At 48.3% G+C, this 20,472-nt stretch overlaps 1 protein-coding gene across 6 annotated transcripts in view; it reads right to left on the reverse strand.

Moving 5' to 3' along the window:
• The window catches only part of PSD3 (pleckstrin and Sec7 domain containing 3), a 157,201-nt gene that overhangs the window by 80,607 nt on the left and 56,122 nt on the right, over positions 1-20,472 (reverse strand). For all 6 annotated transcript variants that reach the window (XM_083718576.1, XM_083718577.1, XM_083718579.1 and 3 more), the window contains 2 exons: positions 13,728-13,786; positions 7,779-7,868 (listed from right to left, as the gene is read on the reverse strand). In XM_083718576.1, the coding sequence (XP_083574702.1) occupies positions 7,779-7,868; positions 13,728-13,786 (149 nt within the window). The remainder of the gene's footprint in view (positions 1-7,778; positions 7,869-13,727; positions 13,787-20,472) is intronic.

Below are 20,472 nucleotides of genomic sequence, written 5' to 3' on the forward strand. Positions count from 1 at the left end.
ATGAAAAATGCCCTTGAGGAAGGGCAGACTGCCACATCTATTTTCCATTGGCAGCATTGGCAGCTGCAGACATGTTTCAAGAGCATCCCAAAAGCTTCTCCAGTCCAGCATCCTGTTTCTCACGGGGGCCAAGCAGTTGCCCCTCTGGAACACCACAAGCAGGCTAGCCCCCCCCCCCCTTCTGCCTCCCACCCCACCAGCAACTGGTATTTCAGAGAATGCTGCCTCTGATCTTTGGGTTAGCATATAACCATCAGGACTTATAGCTTTATCCTACATTATGTAGTCTAATCCATGAGAAGAAGAAGAGGAGGAGGAGGAGGAGTTGCTGTTTGGATTTGATACTCCGCTTTATCACTACCCTAATGAGTCTCAAAGAGGCTAACAATCTCCTTTCCCTTCCTCCCCCACAACAAACACTGTGAGGTGAGTGGGGCTGAGAGACTTCAGAGAAGTGTGACTAGCCCAAGGTCACTCAGCAGCTTCATGTGGAGGAGTGGGGAAGCGAACCCAGTTCACCAAATTACGAGTCCACCACTCTTAACCACTACACCACACTGGCAAACTAAGGTCCAGGGGCCGGATCCGGCCCAATCGCCTGTCGGAATCGCCTTTCGTAACATCGCCTTCTAAATCCGTCCTGTGGACGGTCCAGGAATCAGCGTGTTTTTACATGAGTAGAATGTGTCCTTTTATTTAAAATGCATCTCTGGGTTATTTGTGGGACATAGGAATTCGTTCTTTTTTTCTTCAAAATATAGTCCAGTTCCGCTCCCCCCCCCCAAAGGTCTGAGGGACAGTGAACCGGCCCCCGCTGAAAAAGTGTGCTGACCCCTGGTCTAATCCTTTTTAAAGCCTTCTAAATTGGTGACCATCACCACACCTTGTGGCAGCAAGTTCCATGGGCTTACTCTGCACTGTGTTAACTCCCTGCAACATGTAACTTTCTTTCTACATCTTTATGCATCAGATCCCAAATGGGGCTTTCTTTTCTCTTGTTCAATAGGAACTCAATTGAATTTAACAAGACAGATATAATTGCAAACAACTAGAATTTTTCCCAGCACTTCTTTTCATAATACATATATGAATCAAATAAAAAATAAAAAATGAGATTCTTATCTGTCTGCTGCTTCACAGACATGTATACTACATCGTAAGTAAGAGTGGTTTGACAGTGGAACAGTCTCCCTTGGGAGGTTACGGACTTTCCTTCATAAGCAGAGGTTGGATGGTTATCTGTCATGGATGTTTTAGTTGAAATTCCTGCATTGCAAAGGGTTGGACTAGATGAGCCTTGGGGTCCCTTCCAATGCTACAATTCTATGATAAGTCACTGTGTATCTAGACTCTGAAAAGAAGGTCTAGTTTATGTTATTGGTTTCATATAAATGTGTATTGCACTAGTGTTCTGTTGAGATCTTCTGATTCTGCTATATAAGCAACGGTCAAACTGAATGCTGTAAAATTTGTCTCTTTTAAATTGCTCCCTAAATAATCACACTTTAGCCATAAACTTCTCCAAAACTGCCAGAAACCATACCTCCAAAACAGACAGCACCTAGAGCAGGCATCCGCAACCTTCAGCCCTCCAGATGTTTCAGGACTAAAGTTCCCATCATCCCTGACCACTGGTCCTGTTAGCTAGGGATCATGGGAGTTGTAGGCCAAAACATCTGGAGGGCAACAGGTTGGGGATGCCTACCCTAGAGATTAATACTCTTGACCAAACATGACTATAAAGTTTTCTGTTTGTAGCATCAGAAAGATGCTTCACAGTTCCAGATAAAAGTGGTTGCAAGGTGGCAGTTCTGGCCACATTCTTGCACTGTTGCTCCTTCCCCAGTCACAATGTAATGTGAGAAACCCCAGACACCAGCTTCTCCCTCTGCCAGCGCCTCCCCCCCCCCCCCCCGCAGGAGCAGCAGTGGGGGTTCCCCTTCCCCCATGGCCCTTAGCTACACTGCAGCCATTCCCATGCAAGAGATTAGAAAAGAGCTGGTTTTGTTCTATGTGTGGTGCACAGGGTGGATAAAAATCAATGATTTAAAAAATGATATATATTTAAAAAAACAGATTTTTTAAATTTAAATTGGATTTTTAAAATTTAAATCGGATTTTTAAAATAAAATGCTTTTGGAGGAAAAATCTTTCTAAATATAGTTTTCTATTTAAGTTATATTATAGTCCAAAAAGGCTATTCAAAGGAAATAAGGATTTGTTTTAAGTTTTTCATGTGTGCTAAAACTCAGTCTAAGTTTTTTTTTATTGTTTAACCCACATCAGTTAACAAACATGGATACATGTGCTATAATGTTATTGTTTTAGTTAAATAAGTTGTTTAAATTGTTATTAAGGAAATGATTCTTTTTCTCCTTCCAATAAAGTACAGCAAAAAAGTTGTCCAAATATAAACAGTTACAGATAGGTAGCCGTGTTGGTCTGCCATAGTCAAAACAAAACAAAATCCTTCCAGTAGCAGAAGTGTGCATGCACACGAAAGCTCATACCAAGAACTGACTTAGTTGGTCTTTAAGGTGCTACTGGAAGGAATTTTTTTTGTTTCAAATATAAACAGTTAACTTATTAAACCTCGCAATGATTTCAAAATGACTTCAAAATCTGTCTATGTATTTCTAATAGTACAACCAAATCAGTAATTTTTGAAATGACTGTAAAAACTACTCTGAAAATTTATTATTCCAAAAATGAAAACTTCATCTGGTTGTAAATATTAAGATTATATCAGCAACAATGTAGAAAAATGTAGGAAAATGATTTAAATCAAGTCTTACTGACTAGTCATTTAAATTGTGATTTAAATCGTGAATCAATTTGATTTAAATCAAATCTCCCCTGGTGGTGCATGCCCACACCTGAAAACTCTTACCAGAGGAACCATTTAATCCCTTTATATAACATACAAATAAGCCGCCCTTCACAAGAGACTTGAGTTTATTTGACCAAATGAAAGAAGGAGCAAGGGTGGTGTTAAACCACAGAGCCTAGGGCTTGCCGATCAGAAGGTCAGAGATACGAATACCCGTGATGGGGTGATCTCCCATTGCTCGGTCCCTGCTCCTGCCCACCTAGCAGTTCAAAAGCATGTCAAAGTGCAAGTAGATAAATAGGTACCGCTCCGGCGGGAAGGTAAATGCCGTTTCTGTGCGCTGCTCTGGTTCGCCAGAAGCGGCTTAGTCATGCTGGCCACATGACCTGGAAGCTGTACGCCGGCTCCCTCGGCCAATAAAGCGAGATGAGTGCCACAACCCCAGAGAGCTCTGCGACTGGACCTAATGGTCAGGGGTCCCTTTACCTTTACCTAAGAAGGAGCAAAGGAAGTTCAAGGCTTGTTGGAAGAAGAAACCACACAATTTCAACAACCTCCTTTCTCTTCTCATTTCAGAAGATATGCAAGGCACAAATTAAGGCAACCGTCGTCGGGTTTTTTAGAACTGAGCTACACCAGCCAGAGATCTGATGGAATGCAACATCCTCGCCACACGTTTAGCCTAGACAGGTCTTTAATCTTCATTCCAGCTGAAGGAACTGGGGGATATTGGCCAATTCATTTAGAGCAGCTGGGAGGACTATGTCTGGAATATGGTCATAAAAAGTACAATCTGCTCGCAGAAAGATATACATCTGGGAGAGAGGGATGAAGAGGAAGCTGCCTTTATTACACTAAGTGGGCTGCTTAAATACGGCGCTAGAGATCGATCCAGTCAATAAGAGCCTGTAATTAGAGTCGGGGGCCATTCCGCTGCACCTCTCCAAGACAGCATTATAAATAAGCTGATTTGTCAACATTGGCTGAAGCTTTCTCAGTCACAAACAGCCAGAGCCAGTATCTTTAAAAACACATGCTTGAATAATTCCTACATACTTGTCTAAAACAGAAGCCAAGCAAGAGACAGCAGCTCCAATCTAGGGAACCAGGGAGGGGTGTGGGGAGACCAGATGAGCAAGCTTCATCAGAGCTAGGCCTTTCTGCCCCAAAACATATTGGCTGGAAATTATTTTGGGTTGCTGAGGCTTAAGAGCTGATATTCTTCCACCTAAGGGTACCAGCCTAAATAAAAGAACCAGTTTCACTTTTAATTTATTTATTAAAAGTGTATCATAGAATTGCAGAGTTGGAATGGACTCCAATGGTCACCAAATCGAACCCCCTTCAATGCAGGAGAGTGCAGACTGTATTCTACAGTGTGATCTTCAGTTCATGTGGGCAAACACTGAGACACCCCCCACACACAGTACTCTGGGCAAGATGAGTACAGTGGTACCTCGGGTTAAGTACTTAATTCGTTCCGGAGGTCCGTACTTAACCTGAAACTGTTCTTAACCTGAAGCACCACTTTAGCTAATGGGGCCTCCTGCTGCCGCAGCGCTTTCAGAGCCCATTTTCTGTTCTTATTCTGAAGCAAAGTTCTTAACCTGAAGCACTATTTCTGGCTTAGTGGAGTGTGTAACCTGAAGCGTATGTAACCTGAAGCATATGTAACCTGAGGTACCACTGTATTCTCCCTAGAATATGCCCCACAAACCTATTTGCAGCATGCAGGTAGATTCTTCAAGGGGAGAGGCCTCCCTCAAAGTGGGAAAAATCGGAAAGCCACAGGAAAGCCCTCCAGATGTTGTGGACTACAACTCCCCATCATCCCTGACCGCTTGCTACACTGGCTGGAGCGGATTGGAGCTGTAGCCCTCAATATCGGGAGAGCACCAAGTTGGCCACTTCTACTGCAGAGAAATCCAGCACTGAGTAAAGTTGGACCAGGCTTGTTTATTGCACTCATTTCTCACCCACCCTCCATGGAACTTATAACAGCTTACCTGAAACTTTCCGTAATTCTCCCATCCCAATTCCGCTCAGGCCCAGATGTGCATTGCTTCACAGATAGAAATGATTTGCTATTCCTAACCCTCCCTAGAGCATATTCTAGGCCAGTTTACCCTCCAGATTCCAACTGCAGTGCAGGGGACATACAGAACGTTTCTATTCCAAGTATCAATATGTTTCATTCAGGATCACAACAAAAGGAAAGACCAAAAAATCAACATAAGTCTTCCTTTGCTGGTGTTACAAGACTTCAAGCCACACTTCTTTGTGCACCAAAACATCATTAAAAAAAAAATTCTTCCATTGCAAACCAAATGCAGTAGCAGCCAGTAATTCCTGCACAAGCAAATCGGACAAAAGAAAGAGAAACATTCCTATTAGTGCCGACAATGGGGAATGTTCAGCACCTCAAACTCAGGCTTCACCAACTATTCAGATTCGTCTGCTGGAACAAATTGAGTGAACACATATACAACTCGGCACGCAAGGGGAGAAAAGCAGTAATGTGTACCATACAGAATGTCCCGATCTCAAATTATATCTTCCATTCAAATGTAAAAGCCCAAAGGCACCTTCTTTCCAAAGCTACCTAGAAAAAAACCTGTTACCATAAATACTCCGCAGGCAGCCTTAGCTTTCTAATAAAAAGCCTCTCTGGCTTTCTCTGCTTTCGCTTATTACACAAGGCACTTGCTAGTCTCAATCCAGTTTGGACAATTCAAGTGCTGAAGCAAGATCTGCCTCCATATACCTTGTTGGATTGGGAGTCGTATATGAACAAATGGCCCCTGTTGTGCATTGTCCTTGCTACATCGAGCCTCTGGTGCCGTGCAGGTTCCAATGCTGCATAAAAACAGCCCTGATCAAGAAGCCTGGAGAGGAATCCAGTTTCTTCTGCTCTGATCTTATTGATCAACAAGCACATGGAAGTCTAAGGCATGCTAAGATGCCTGCAAGCACAACTGGGCCAGAAACAATTTCACTGACACCTCTAAACTAATTTACCTGTAAACACACACACCACATCCATGATCCTCGGAAGACTTAAGCATGGACTAATATTAAGGTGGCGCTGTGGGTTAAACCATAGAGCCTAGGACTTGCCAATCAGAAGGTCGGCGGTTCGAATCCCCGCAACAGGGTGAGCTTCCGTTGCTCTGTTAAACCACAGAGCCTAGGACTTGTCGATCAGAAGGTCAGCGGTTTGAATCCCAGTGATGGGGTGAGCTCCCATTGCCCGGTCCCTGCTCCTGCTAACCTAGCAGTTCAAAAGCACATCAAAGTGCAAGTAGATAAATAGGTACCGCTCCGGCAGGAAGGTAAACAGCGTTTCCGTGCACTGCTCTGGCTCGCCAGAAGCGGCTTAGTCATGCTGGCCACATGACCCGGAAGCTGTACGCCGGCTCCCTCGGCCAATAAAGCGAGATGAGCGCCGCAACCCCAGAGTCGGTCACGACTGGACCTAATGGTCAGGGGTCCCTTTACCTTTTTAATATTAAGGCAATGTTTGCCAAAGTTTTGATACTCAAGCCACATGTTAAAACTGGAGGTGCACTGTTCACTCTTACACTAGAAAGGAGGGGCATACATTGTCTCAATCAGCTCCCAAAACTAAGGACAGGTATTCTGTTTCCAACTGTGAGATAGTTTATTAGCACTGCCTGCTGACATCCTGGCCTCCTCTTTGTTCAGTGAGTCAGGGTTCAGGGGTGGGATTGTGCTTTCTGGACAATGGTGATGCTTCTGGGATACTGCTGCACCCATAACCCACGCTGCATCCAAGAACGTTGGTTCATCTATAACTCCCCCCCCCCCTCTGTACAATACTGCTGGGTAAGCACTGGCAGCCGTGACACATCAATGGTGCGTCACATTTTCCTGCTCCAAGTACCATATTGCAGGGATAGGCAGATTGTGATCTATTGGTAGACCATGGGAGTAGTTTTTAGTAGATCGGCAAGTGAGGTTTCGTCTCCCAATGGTTTAAACAGCAGCAACCATGAAAATGGTCCTCATTAGGTTACTGAACCAAGAAAACGTTTGCAGGAAAACTACGTGTGTGTGCACACATATGTCTGAGAAACGACTGTCAGGTCAGATCTAATTCTGAAAACAAATGTCTGCTCTAAACATGTGCTCACAGGAACTCTGGTCCTTAAATGCTAAGGGTTGTATTCAATGCTAGTCCTTTTCCAAGTAGACCCACTGAAATTAAGAAGCCTAAGTTAGTCAGACCCTTTACTTTCAATGGGCTTACTCTGAATATGACTATCAGTGGATACAACCTTACAGGGAGAATTCAACACAGAACTAAGGAGAACATTCCATCAGTGCAACTGATTGTTCTCCCCTTCTCCTTCCCGCACCCCTAAATCTGTTCTGGGGGTTTCCCCAACCCCCTGGAGCAGACTTGAGGATGACACAAGGTGCAAGCAGAGGAAGGAGAGGGGAAGAGGGGAAAAGTCCCATTGAGTAAGCAATAATTGCTTGTGCAAAATTATTTAAGGTGCATACTGTCCTAAATATCCAAAAGCCGCCATGCACCATCATTTGGCTCCGGTGAAGCTTGAGATTCTAGCAAAAACCAAAAACAAAGGAGGCCCTTCAAGCCTCAGGCTTGTCCATCCCTGTTCTAGAAAGGTGGCAGAATCCAACATGCTGGTGTAATGTCTTCAGCCCCTCTCCCAGTGCAGAGTATGGGAACAGCTGCACTAGGAATGGTCAAAGTAAATGTCCATAACCGTAGAATAGCAAAGATAAATGTGATTGGCATATAGCGGGCACTATCAATGTATTACCATTCACTCTAACGGAAAAAAAATCATTAAAATACAAGAAGCTTGATCATTTTGAAAGCATCACCCTAGCACAGGCGGACGGCAGAGTTAGAGTTAATGTTGCATTCCCACAACGGAAAGATAATATAGTGCCTCACCTTCAAGAGTTCCCTTGGGAAATCTTTGCCTTCATTCATTCCCTGAAGGTTGGCAATGAATTCTTGACAGGACATCTTTTTGCCAATATTCTGAAAGATAAATGACACATAAATATTAATGCAATTCTCAGAAAAGGACAGTAGCCTATAAAATGAGTTGCATATTAAAAGTTCTAATTGATATCCCCCCCCCCATGTTAAGTTAAAAACCAAGTTGTTAGCAGCAATCCCAGGGTAAGAGACATTGTAAGGGTGTCTGCATGAACATAGCTGCAAAATACAAATCAGCATAGACAGGCAACCCTACTGGGAAGAGGGGAATCAGTGGGAAAGTGATCCTGCTAGGATAATGGTGGTGATGAATCTTAACAATTGCACAGGCTTTTCAACCATGGCTATCAAAGCACATTTATGGAACTGAGTTGCATTCCAAGAACGTTAAGGTCTTGCCACAAACAAAAGCTGGAATCATGCGGCCAGAGCAAGAGCTTGAAATTGACAAGCTGAAAAGAAAGTTATGGTATATATAAGAGGGGAAAGAAGCTTTGCAATTGCCGATTATGAGGTTTCTTTTAAAGCCCTCTTTTTCAGCCAGTGGACTGTGAGATCAAGACCATTTCATCAACAGCAACATTAAGCCACTTTGAAAGCAAACCAGGGTTCCTCTTTAACCAAGCTGGATCCAAAACCTGGTGAAAGTGGGAACCCTGGACCTCCTTCTCATACAGCCCTGTGTAATTCAAGCACTTGCGCTATGCACCATATTTTTTTTTTGTTTTAAAAAAAAGAAGTAAAAAAAATGGAGGTCATCTTATACACAGAACATGGGCATCGGGGGGAGTGAGGTTTAAAATATTTGAGCAAATGTTTGGGATTTTGGCTTGGGTGGGCTGAGGCGTTCCCTGGGGCCGCCACCCCCTCTTTCCCCTCCCTCTCTGGGCTGTGCGCTGGTGACTGGCTAGCCTCCTGAAGCCCCACTCGGCTGGGTGTTCATCAGTATGCGGATGATACCCAGCTCTACCTCTCTTTCAAATCATAGAATCATAGAGTTGGAAGAGACCACAAGGGCCATCGAGTCGAAACCAGTGAAGGCGGTGAAGGTCCTGTGAGTGCCTGGAGGCGGTTGGAGGATGGATGGCGGCTAACAGATTGAGGTTGAATCCTGACAAGATAGAAGTACTGTTTTGGGGGGACTGTTTTGGTCCTGAATGGGGTAACTGTGCCCCTGAAGGACCAGGTGCGCAGCCTGGGAGTCATTCTGGACTCACAGGTGTCCATGGAGGCGCAGGTCAGTTCTGTATCCAGGGCAGCTGTCTACCAGCTCCACCTGGTACGCAGGCTGAGACCCTACCTGCCTGTGGACTGTCTTGCCAGAGTGGTGCATGCTCTAGTTATCTCCCGCTTGGACTACTGCAATGCGCTCTATGTGGGGCTACCTTTGAAGGTGACCCGGAAACTACAAATAATCCAGAATGTGGCAACTAGACTGGTGGCTGGGAGCAGCCGCCCAGACCATATAACACCGGTCTTGAAAGACCTACACTGGCTCCCAGGACGTTTTCTCGCACAATTCAAAGTGCTGGTGCTGACCTTTAAAGCCCTAAACGGCCTCAGTCCAGTATACCTGAAGGAGTGTCTCCACCTCCATCGTTCTGCCCGGACACTGAGGTCCAGCGCTGAGGGCCTTCTGGCGGTTCCCTCACTGAGAGAAGCCAAGTTACTGGGAACCAGGCAGAGGGCCTTCTTGGTAGTGGCACCTGCCCTGTGGAACACCCTCCCACCAGATGTCAAAGAGAAAAATAACTGCCTGAAGGCAGCCCTGTTTAGGGAAGCTTTTAATGTTTAATAGGTTATTGTATTTTAGTGTTTTGTTAGAACCCAGCCAGATGGGTGGGGTATAAATAATAATTTATTATTATTATATTATTATTATTATTGACCACCGGATCGAGAGCAGCAGCCGCCACCGAGAACTGCCTTGGCTACCTTTCGTCGCCCTTCTTTCCTTTTTCTCTCTCTTCCCCTCTCAAACCCCCAGCCCGTTCACCACTTTCCTCAGCTAGGTTTGCTCAACGGCATGGGCTGGCATAGAGCGGGCGCTGCCTTCCCTAGGCTCTCCCTCGCGTCCGATTCAGGAGCCTCCTTCCCCACAGCAACAGCCACCACCAAGGGGGAGCATGTGGTGCTCTAGCCACTGCCTTTGCACCACCATGCACTGCATGCTCCTCATGCTGGAAACTTGGATGGTGGTTGCCCAAAGAAAGATCAGCAACTTGCTGCTGCAGAGTGTCCAGAATGTTGCTTCTATTTTAGGGTTTCCCGCCCTTAATTTTGGGTTCAAAAAACTAGGGGTCGTCTTATACATGAGGGTGCCTTATACATGGGAATATACTGCAATTGATGAGTGTGTTCATGTACAGTGAACCACTTTGGGCTCAAAAAGGAAAAAGGAAAAACGATGTATATAAATTTTATAAACAGTTTTAAAAAATAAATAAATCCTGATACATGCTTACAGGATGAAGCACTAAATTATAGTTAGGAAACAAATAATCTGGTTAAATACATTCCAAGCTATGTTTTACATTCCAAGCAATAAATGCCCAACTTACCACCTAGAAAAACAATGCAATACAAACAAACAAAAAAGTATTATCAGTTAGGATAAGCATTACGAAGGAAAGGGAAGACACAAAAGTGATGGGGAAATATTGCTTTATCAAGTTAAAGTTGGCCCTATGCATTTCTCACACTCAGCAAAATGAGATGGCAGAAAGGAAGTGCATTTCAGCTTCAGATACCATCTAAAAATGTTGGAAATCAAATCTCCAGTTACGTATCTCTCAGGCTTCACCAATGGCTAAATCACCAAATCATACTGGATTTCAGTCCAGAGTATGCAGGCAGAGGGGCTCTTCTGCTCTCCAACTCCCTAGTGAAGTCCCCTGCACTCCCCCCAAAGCCATGGGTCCCTCAGGTAGTGACTGGGAGTTGTAGTGGGAGAAGCAAAATGCTAAAAACCATGTGGGAGCAGCTTGTGCAAGCAACTTCAGAACCTGCTCATTCACAACAGCCAGATTAACAGCAAACTACTCACCTTAACAAATATTTGTGTGGTTTCAGTGCTGTTCGACACCCTTTCTGTTTTCCTGGCTGTTGCTGCTACTCGGCGCCATTTCCCTTCTTCTCCGTTGCCGCCTCCGTTCTCCTCGACCTCACTTGCCCAGGTGGCTGCTTAATCCTACTGGCTGTGGCACTCCACATAATTTTGTTGATGAGCATATGTGATATCATCAGATCCGAAGTACATCATGATGTCATTCACAAAACCACATGAGTTGCCGCAGCCAGTGGAATTAAATGGGAGTGTGGGCAAATGAGACAGAGGGCGGCAACAGAAAGAAGGCGATGGAAACTTAACTGAGAAGAGCAGCTCTGGGAAAATAGGGTTGAGTTTGCAACAGAGTCAAGCCAAAAGGCTCTTCTTCTTTTTTTAAACAACCCTCTCCCCTACATCCCACCCCTTAAGAAAAGCTGTGCCCTTAAAAAGCTGTGGGACTTGCCACTACTGATGGCAAGTCCCAACCACATGAAACTCTTGGGGGAATTTCTAACCCCCTGTAAAGAAATTCAGTGAAATGCCACCTCCACAAATAAGAGTTACTGTCCATATACTAAGGTTACCAGTTGTTTTTTTCCAATGAATACGGGGACACTTAAATTAATTAATTTATTTATTAATACACGTTCGGGATGTTGGTGCTGCAACGATGGCACTGGCAGAGGGGCAGCTGCCACCTTGACCTCAACCACCACGTTTCCCCTTACTCTGAGGCTTCTATCTCCTTTTTCCAAGAGCCTGGGCAGCCCCTGAGTTGTTCGTTCTTTGGTGGTAATGGGGTGGGTCAGGCATACAAGGCGGAGAAGGAGGGCCGAGAGCGGCAGCAGCGGCTCGGCTCAGGCAGCGTGATGCCTCCCTTTCCATCGGAGCAGCCCCAATCCCATTCCTACTTGCATGCAAGCAGCAGGGGGCAGGGATCCCTCAGCTGGGAAGCGAGGCTTCACACTGCCTTTCGGAGGGAAGGTGGAGGCAGCCCGGAAGCTGCATCTTAGAGTCCCTGCATCACCATCATATGGGGACTTCTGAGCAGCTCCTGAAACCAGCCAGAGCCAACTGCTCTGGGCTGCTGAGACTGCCGCTGCTGCGGTTCTCGGGGACATTAGATGAAATCCGGGGACATTCCGAGGATGGAATTTGTCCGGGGACTTATTTGCAAATACGGGGACTCTCCCCAGGAAACAGGGACGTCTGGTAACCCTATTTTATACGTAGCCCTAAGTTTGTGATGAGAGCAGAAAGTTGCCCAAGACAAGAGACCTTTTCTGGCACTCAGGGAAACAAGCACGAAATTAGGTAGCTAGTTTCAGGTTGGTTCAGGTGGGCCTCTTGGCATCTGACCTCTTCTTTACCCAGACAGCCGGAGCTCAAGTATGTGACCCTTTGCTTTCTGGCCAATGGTGATACCTGTTTTACATGTGGATTTAAAATGCAAGGCCCAGATAGGAATTTGCACATTCATCTGATGATGCATGAACAGTTCAGAGAACGCTATGCACGTTCTGCCACCTAGTGCCCGTAAGTTATCCTGACACTGCAGCAAAGCAATGCCGGGGAAAATTACATTTTAATATTCAGGATACGTGTAGATCTTTTCTCTTTGCTTTTTAATGAAGCAAGAAGAGTGACTGCCCCCTCACCTCTATGAGGTCACTAACACTGATCCAGCCTTGGCTGATGGGTAACTGTACAAACCTAATGTGAGTCACTACTCCCTTTTCAGCCACTCCCAGCTGCAGGCACTTGCCATAGTTGTGGGAAGCCTGTCAACAATGTGACCAAGTTGCACACAACTATTGTCCCAGTCAGTTTTAACCCCAACCCAGGCCAAACAGTTGAGATAAGAAACAGCTTTCTACTTTTTCTTTTTTAAAGATCACATAAGAACATTTTTAAAAACTCATTTTAAAATAGTTGTTCAAAACTGTTGGGGTATATGGTTGTGTGTTAGCGCCCACGTGAACTTTCTGCTAAGCACGAGAAACAGCCACAACAGAACTTATGCACGTCTCCTGCAGAAATGACGCTCACACTTCTGTAGAGTTATTGACAGTTTTTTTCCCCAGAGTACAGCTAAATAAGCATGACAGAATTTGGTTGACAAAGGTCCTGGTAGGACAAAGAAAAAAACATGACCGTTTGTATCTTGGATAAGAATGGCTCTGTAATATGGCTGCCAAATCTCTGAGACGTTGCCATCTATATATAGCCTCCCTTTGTGCACAAGCCAGGGATGCCAAGCATTCAGATTCCGAAGTGGGAGCAGTTTGTGCTGTGAGGATGATTTAGAAGCTCTGCTTGCACTGGGGCTTGAATGGTCTGGCAGCCCAGACATCAGCTCCCTATACAACTGGGGCCAAGAGGGAACATCCAGCTTTTCAGGCACATCACCCTAAGTAAGGAAATCAGGTGATCAAGGAGAGCCCATCCCAATCCACTCCTTGCATTGCATCTTTCACGGTCTCCTGAAATCCATTAGTCTGGGCGATTTTCTGGTGCCCGAAATCTGGCTGGTCCTCTGTGCTTGTGAAACTGTTCTTCTACCTGCCTTCCTCTTCCGAGCTACTGGGTTTCCAGACTTGCCCAATTCACTGCATCCAGCCTGGCCCTCATTCTTATGGGACGCATTCATATTGGTTTTGGCTCCCTTGCCAGTTTCACAAGCTCTTCACACAACTGCCTTCCACCTCTGCTAATGTCACCTGAAATCTTTCTGGCTGCTTCAACAAGACCCTGCGAGGACTTGAGCAGGGAGTACTCAACGGCAACAAGCATACTGAAAGAGCAGTTCAAAATTTATAAGCAAACAGGACAATTTGCAGAATACTCACATGGCCGTGGAGGTCAGTGTTCAGCAGCATGATTGCGCATGTGAGGCAATGGACTCCATCTGTAGGGGGGGAAAACACCCCAAGCATGACACACAGAAAGTCACACAGGCAGGTGGGGTGGGGGAGAGAAATCACACTTCCTACTACTCACATCTGCTTATGAAAGAATGATTCACGTTGAGTTGGGACCCCCCTGAAGCCTAATTAACACTCCCTTCTTCTTCCAAATTTGCTTATAAAGAAATGCATGACATTAATCAAGAGAGACCGTCTCATGAGATGAAGTCATAAGGGTTGATAAGGAGGAAGGGAGAAACAGCTAGCCCAATTTTTTCCATTTTTTGGAGGGGGCGGGAAGGTGAAACCTCCTAAAGTTTAGGACCCAAATGCTTTGAAGGAAAGCTCCACAAATGTCAAAGATCCGTGAATATCAACCTCAGCCATGTAAGCTGACCTTCCAAAGGTTTTGTCTGACTTTTTACAACCCAATCTACAGTCCAGTTAAGCCAATGGTTTTAACCAAATTCAGTCTCACTGAAGTCATTGTCCCTAACACCAGACTAGCCCAAATTCAATGTAAAAGGATTGGCCCTTTTGATGCCTTTAACAACAACCCCACCCCCGCAGAACACCCATATGCTGCCACCTCTTTCTGTTCCTGCCCCCATTAAATTCCTGTCTTTAAACCTTGTTGTTGTTGTTTAGTTCATTAGTCGTGTCTGGCGCTTCATGACCCCATGGACCAGGCCACGCCAGGCACTCCTGTCTTTCACTGTCTCCCTGTCTTTAAACCTACATCATCACAAAAGCCATTATCTAAATTCCTTAATCCACTCTCCTCCAATAGAAACTAAAGAAGCCTATGTAACTGCACTTGTTCGCCTTGTTACCTTTGCCTTTCCTTTTCATTCTCCCGTTGTGCTCCCCCAATGACATTAAATCATAGGATGCTTGGGGTGGGGGGTGCTGCCTTATTCTATAAAGCAAATGCACAAAGGAGGAGGAATAACTGGAGAAGAAAATAACTGCCTTGTTCCATCAACTCAGTGCTGCCTCCAAAGTGGCATATTTATTTTTTAAATGTCTTATTGGTTTGTTTATTTATTACATTTATACACCACCTTTTCCTCCAGGGAGATCAAAGTAGTACACATGGCTCTCCAGCTCCCCATTTTATCCTCACAACAACCCTGTGAGGTAGGTTATGCTGAGAGACAGTGCCTGGCACAAGTGGGGAAGCTCCTAAGCAGGGCACAGCAATAACAGTTACCCCATGTTGTTTATTTCCAGCATCTGGAGTTACATGTTGTCAGGGGTTCAGAAGGAGAGACACAGGAGGGGGAGCAAATGGAGAGTGAGGAGGAGGAGTACGAGGGGGGCGCAGGCAGTGACAGTGGCCAGAGTTATTCCACAAGCCTCTCTAGCGAATCGGAGGACTCACAGAAGGGAGCGCCGGTGGCCAGAGCAAGGGAGATTCCAAGGGAGAAACCTCAAGAGGGAGGGGCCAGCGGGGAGTCCCTGAACAGCAGCTGGAGATCAGGGCCAGCGTCTCCACCAGAGCGCAGTGGGGAGGGGGAGTCCCAGGAGTCGGGACCAGTGTCCTCACCACCAGAGGGAGGAGAGGAGTCAGGTTTGGCAACACCCACATCAGGAAGCGGGGAAACGGTCAGAAGGAAAGTCACCGGCTGGGCGCGCGCGCCAAGTTCAAATGTACAGGAGAGCGGCACAGCGGGGAGCCCGGGAAGGGAGCCAGGTCCTAAAGCCCGCCGGAGGGAGGGGCAAGACTCAGGAGGCTCCGCGTCAGAGGAGTCCAGGAAGGAGGGAACCCCAGAGGGCAGAAGGACCCAACGCAGGAAAGAGCAGCGCAAGAGGTGGAGCCGGGCTAGAATCTTAAACTGGTGTGGGTGGAGCAGTGAGTCAGAGGGGACTTAGCCGGTCTAGCGTTAAGACGTGGGCCTGCGCGCCCAGAGCTTGGAAATGGAAACCAAACTTCAATAAAGACTTTTGTATATAATATCCACTGGGCGTTGGTCCTCTGTGAGCTGGGACCTAGCGGCAGTCCTGACAGTAAGTCCCCTCTCCTTTTTTCACCAATTTTGCAACCTCGTGGAGTGCGGGAAAGCAGCGAGGGGTGAAGATTGGTGCTTCGCGAGCTCACGAAAAACAGGGAAATGACTACCGAAGAGAGGATAGCGAGTTTGCAAAACGCAGTGACGCAGTTGACTGCAGAAATTGCGGCTTCCAGAAAGAAAGAACAGGAAGCAGCTGCTGCCTGCCAGGATCTGCGAACCAGGTTAGAAGTGCTAAGTACACAGAGGCTACCGGCCACCAGACCAGAAGGGATTGGGCTGGGAAACAGAGGAGGGAGCCTGGTATCTCACTTCAATGGGGACCTGCAGGAGTATCCTAACTTCAGAGCAGATGTAATTTATGCATTGCAGCTGCTTGACAAAGACTTTAAAAATGAGGAAGAGAGAGTGGGATTTATTATTCCGCATTTACGGGGGGAGGCAAAATCGTGGCTGCGCAATCTATGGAGAGACAAGGATCCAGCCCTCCAAAATGCGGCTGCCTTCATTAAAGTGATGGATGCGTGTTTTTTATCTGAGATTGATGTGGATATCGCTAGGAGGGAGATTCACGGACTAAGACAAGGTAAAGCCACTGTGAGGCAATATCATTCACGTTTTTTCGGATTGGTGAATGTACTAGCCTGGGAGAAAGAATCGCCTGCCGTCAGAGACCTGTTCTGGGAGGGGTTGAGCGGAGCTGTGAAAGACGAGATCGCAAGGGGGGGAAGACCCCAAACCACCAAGGACGTGGTGGAACGGGCACTCTCCATTGGGGTTCGGTTGGAAGGACGCCCTTGGGGCAAGGAGGAAGGGCATTTGGGACGCACGCCAGCGAGAGGACTGCCTCCCTTCCCCAAGGAGGCGGCGCTCGCTCGATCCATGCCTCCGCTGGGAGGGGGAGAGGAGCCGATGGAGATAGGTGGTGCTAAGGCTCACTCCACAGTCGGAGCCCTAACTCCGGGAGCAGTCAAGATGAAGCCTCCTAGAGGAACCAGGAAGTGCTACATCTGCGACAGTGCTCAGCATATGGCAAAAGAGTGTCCCCAGCGGTTTCACAAGCATACTGCAGCCGCAGCGACAGTAACAGACGCAATTCAGCAGAGGGAGTCGCAGCAGGAAAACTCCACTGTCTGGCTGGAGATGGCGTCTCTGGGGACCAGCCAGACAAGTCAGTGAAGCAATCCCCAGGGATCTTACAGCCCACCGACCCCCTCCCACCCAAACCAGTAGTGCAGCTCACCGCATCCCTTCAGCTCCCCAATGGGCTACTTGTGGAAATTCCCATCACCATCGACTCGGGGAGCAATGCAGATTTTATAGACATGCAGTTCATCCAGCAACATGGCATAGCCCTTCTGCCAGCGGCGGTACCTCTGAAAGTCGTCACAGTGGACGGGCAGGGAGCTACTGGGAGGGCAAGTGCTACAGCAGACGCCGCCAATGGTGATGCGCATTGGAAACCACCATGAGGTCATCAGCTTCAACGTCACCCGCCTGTCAGACACGCCCATAGTGTTGGGAATGAGTTGGCTGGATAGGCACAGCCCGGCATTAGCTTGGTACCAGCGGCAACTGACCTTCGGCTCCTCTTACTGCGCAGAACACTGCATCCTGGCGGACTTGGAAGATGAGGGGCACGAGGATGGACCACAGCTGAACTTGGGCATGTTGCAAGCGGTGCCTAACAAATACAAGGAGTTTTTGGAGGTCTTCTGCAAGAAAGAGGCGGATAAGCTGCCTCCCCACAGACCCTACGACTGCAAGATCGACCTCCTGCCCGGGGCGACGCTCCCAACGGGGAAACTGTACTCCATGTCTGAGGATGAATTGCAAGAGCTCAGGGAGTTCATAGATCACAACCTGAAGCGGGGATTCATCCGGGAGTCCAAGGCGGCAGGGGGCAGCCCTGTATTCTTTGTAAAGAAGCGGGACACGCCCCAAAAGAGGCTGGTCGTTGATTTCCGCTTCTTGAACCTTAAGACCAAGCCCTCAGCCTTCCCTATGCCCAAGATTGATGACCTGCTGGCGACGGTGAGGAAGGGTCGCATCTTTACCAAGTTGGATCTGCGCGGAGCGTACAATCTCATTCGCGTACGGGAAGGCGACGAGTGGAAAACAACCATGTTTACGCCGCTGGGCACTTATGAATACAGAGTTATGCCTTTTGGATTAAAAAATGGTTCCCACTGCTTTCAAGCCTTCATGCATCATGTCTTGGCGGGTCTCCTCTACAAGAAGTGCGTCTGCTTCCTGGATGACATCCTAATCTTCTCGGAATCGCCGGAGGCTCACGAGAGAGATGTTAGGGAAGTTCTGCAGAGGCTGCGGGAGCACAGGCTGTACGCCAAGCTGGAGAAGTGCCAGTTCGACAAGACGGAGGTGGATTTCTTGGGCTACAAACTGTCCGACAAGGGACTGGCTATGGACGGTGCCAAGGTACGTGCAGTACTGGACTGGAAGAGCCCACGCAATAGGAAGGAAGTACAGAGGTTTGTCGGTTTTGCCAACTTTTATCGTAAGTTCATCAAGGGTTTCGCCATGCAGACAGCGGCCATCACCGACACCCTCAGTTCCAAGAAGAAGAGGTTCATCTGGACGGAGCAGGCAGAGCAGTCCTTTCAGAAGCTCAAGCAGCTCTTCGCTTCCGAGGAGAACCTACTGCACGTAAATCCCAGCAGGCCCATGAGAGTGGAGACGGACGCCTCAGACAGGGCCGTGGGAGCCGTTCTGTTGCAGCAAGACCACCAGGGGGACTGGAAGCCGTGCGCTTTCTACTCCAGAAAACTCAGCAAAGCGGAGCAGAACTACACCATTTGGGACAGGGAGTTGCTGGCCATACATGCAGCCTTCAAGGCGTGGCGGCACTTCCTCGTCGGAGCCAAGCACACGGTGCAGGTCCGCACAGACCATAAGAACTTGGAGTACTGGCGCACGGCGAGGTTCCTGAACCAGCGACACATCCGCTGGGCGGAGTTCTTTGCAGATTTCGACTTCAGAATTGAGTACATCCCAGGAAACAGCAACATCTTGGCGGACGCGCTGTCCAGAAAACCGCAGTATCTGGAGGCAGAGGCACCGGTGGCGGCCAAGCACATTTTCACACCACAGGCGTGGGCATGCGCGTCAGCCACGGTGGACCTGGACGCGGTGCGCCGTGCGCTGCAAACGGACTCGTTCGCCCGAGCCAAGATGGAGGAGGTGTGCAGTGGCAAGGCGAGGGGCGACGAATTCCAAGTGCGCGACGGCCTGCTCCTACGCAAGGGAGTCCTCTACGTACCAGGAGACAGCCTCCGCGCGAAGGTCCTGCAACAGCTGCACGACGCGCCCAGCGCGGGGCACTTCGGCAAGGAGAAGACGGTGGACTTAGTAGCCAGAGACTTTTGGTGGCCTAAGATGCGGGGGGATGTCGCGGACTATGTCAATAGGTGCGACACCTGCCAAAGGGCTAAGCCTGTGCACCAGCCGCCGGCGGGCCTGTTGGAACCGCTACAGACACCGTTCGTACCGTGGGAGAGGGTGGCCCTGGACTTTGTCACAGATCTACCCAGCTCAAGGGGCAAGACGGCAGTGCTCGTGGTAGTGGACCTGTTCACCAAGATGGCCCACTTCATTCCGTGCGCGAAGGTGGCCACGGCCGAGCAGACCGCTAAGATGTTCATAGACCACGTGTTCAAGGTGCACGGCCTACCACGGTCTATTTTGTCCGACCGGGGGCGCCAGTTCATCTCCAACTTCTGGCAAAAGCTGATGGGATTCCTGAACGTCAAGGTCAGCCTGGCGTCGGCGAGACACCCGCAAACTAACGGGCAGGCGGAAAGGGTCAACGCCATCATGCAGCAGTACCTGAGATGCTACGCGAACCAGCAGCCATCGACCTGGGTGGACTATCTACCGTTGGCCGAGTTTGCCTACAACAACACGAAGCACGGGTCCACGGGGGTGACACCATTTTTCGCCAACTACGGGAGGCATCCCAGAACCTTCCCGGGTCTGGACACAGTGCGGGAGGGGGAGCCACAGGGAGCAGAGGACGTGGCAGCGGAGTTGCAGGAGATCCACGAGCAGCTCAGGAGGCAGTTAGAGTTGGCAAAACAGGCTTACAAAGTGCAGGCAGATCGACACAGGAGGGTTGGGGAGGACATCCAGGTGGGAGACTGGGTCTGGTTGGCAGCACAAGCAGTTCCAGCCAGATCGTTAGCCAAGAAGAAACTAGGGCACAAGCAGCTAGGGCCTTACCAAGTAGAGGCGCAGATCAACCCAGTGGCCTTCCGGTTGACACTCCCGGAGGGTTCCAGAATGCACCCGGTCTTTCATAGATCAGTGCTCACGCCCTACAGAGAGCCCCACAGGTTTCAAGCACCGGGGAAGGCGCCAGATCCGCTCAGGGAAGCGCCCAAAAAAGGGGGGTCGCCGAAAGGGGAGCCACTTAATGAAGCCACTGAGATTTTAGACTCAAGGTGGGGGGAGGACGGGATTCAATATCTTCTCGCCACAGAGGACACCCCGGCCAGCGCCAACAGGTGGGTGCCGGATTACGCAGTGGAAGAGCAGTTGCTCAAGGAAGAATTCCACACACTTTTCCCGCACAAGCCTATGCCGGCGGGCTTTTTCGAGGATTGTTTGTTCACACCCACACTCTCGGCCAGCACTTTCCGGGGTTTCTCGTCAGCTGA

Source organism: Podarcis gaigeae (assembly GCF_964106915.1).
Source record: "Podarcis gaigeae genome assembly, chromosome: 17".
Taxonomy (NCBI): domain Eukaryota; kingdom Metazoa; phylum Chordata; class Lepidosauria; order Squamata; family Lacertidae; genus Podarcis; species Podarcis gaigeae.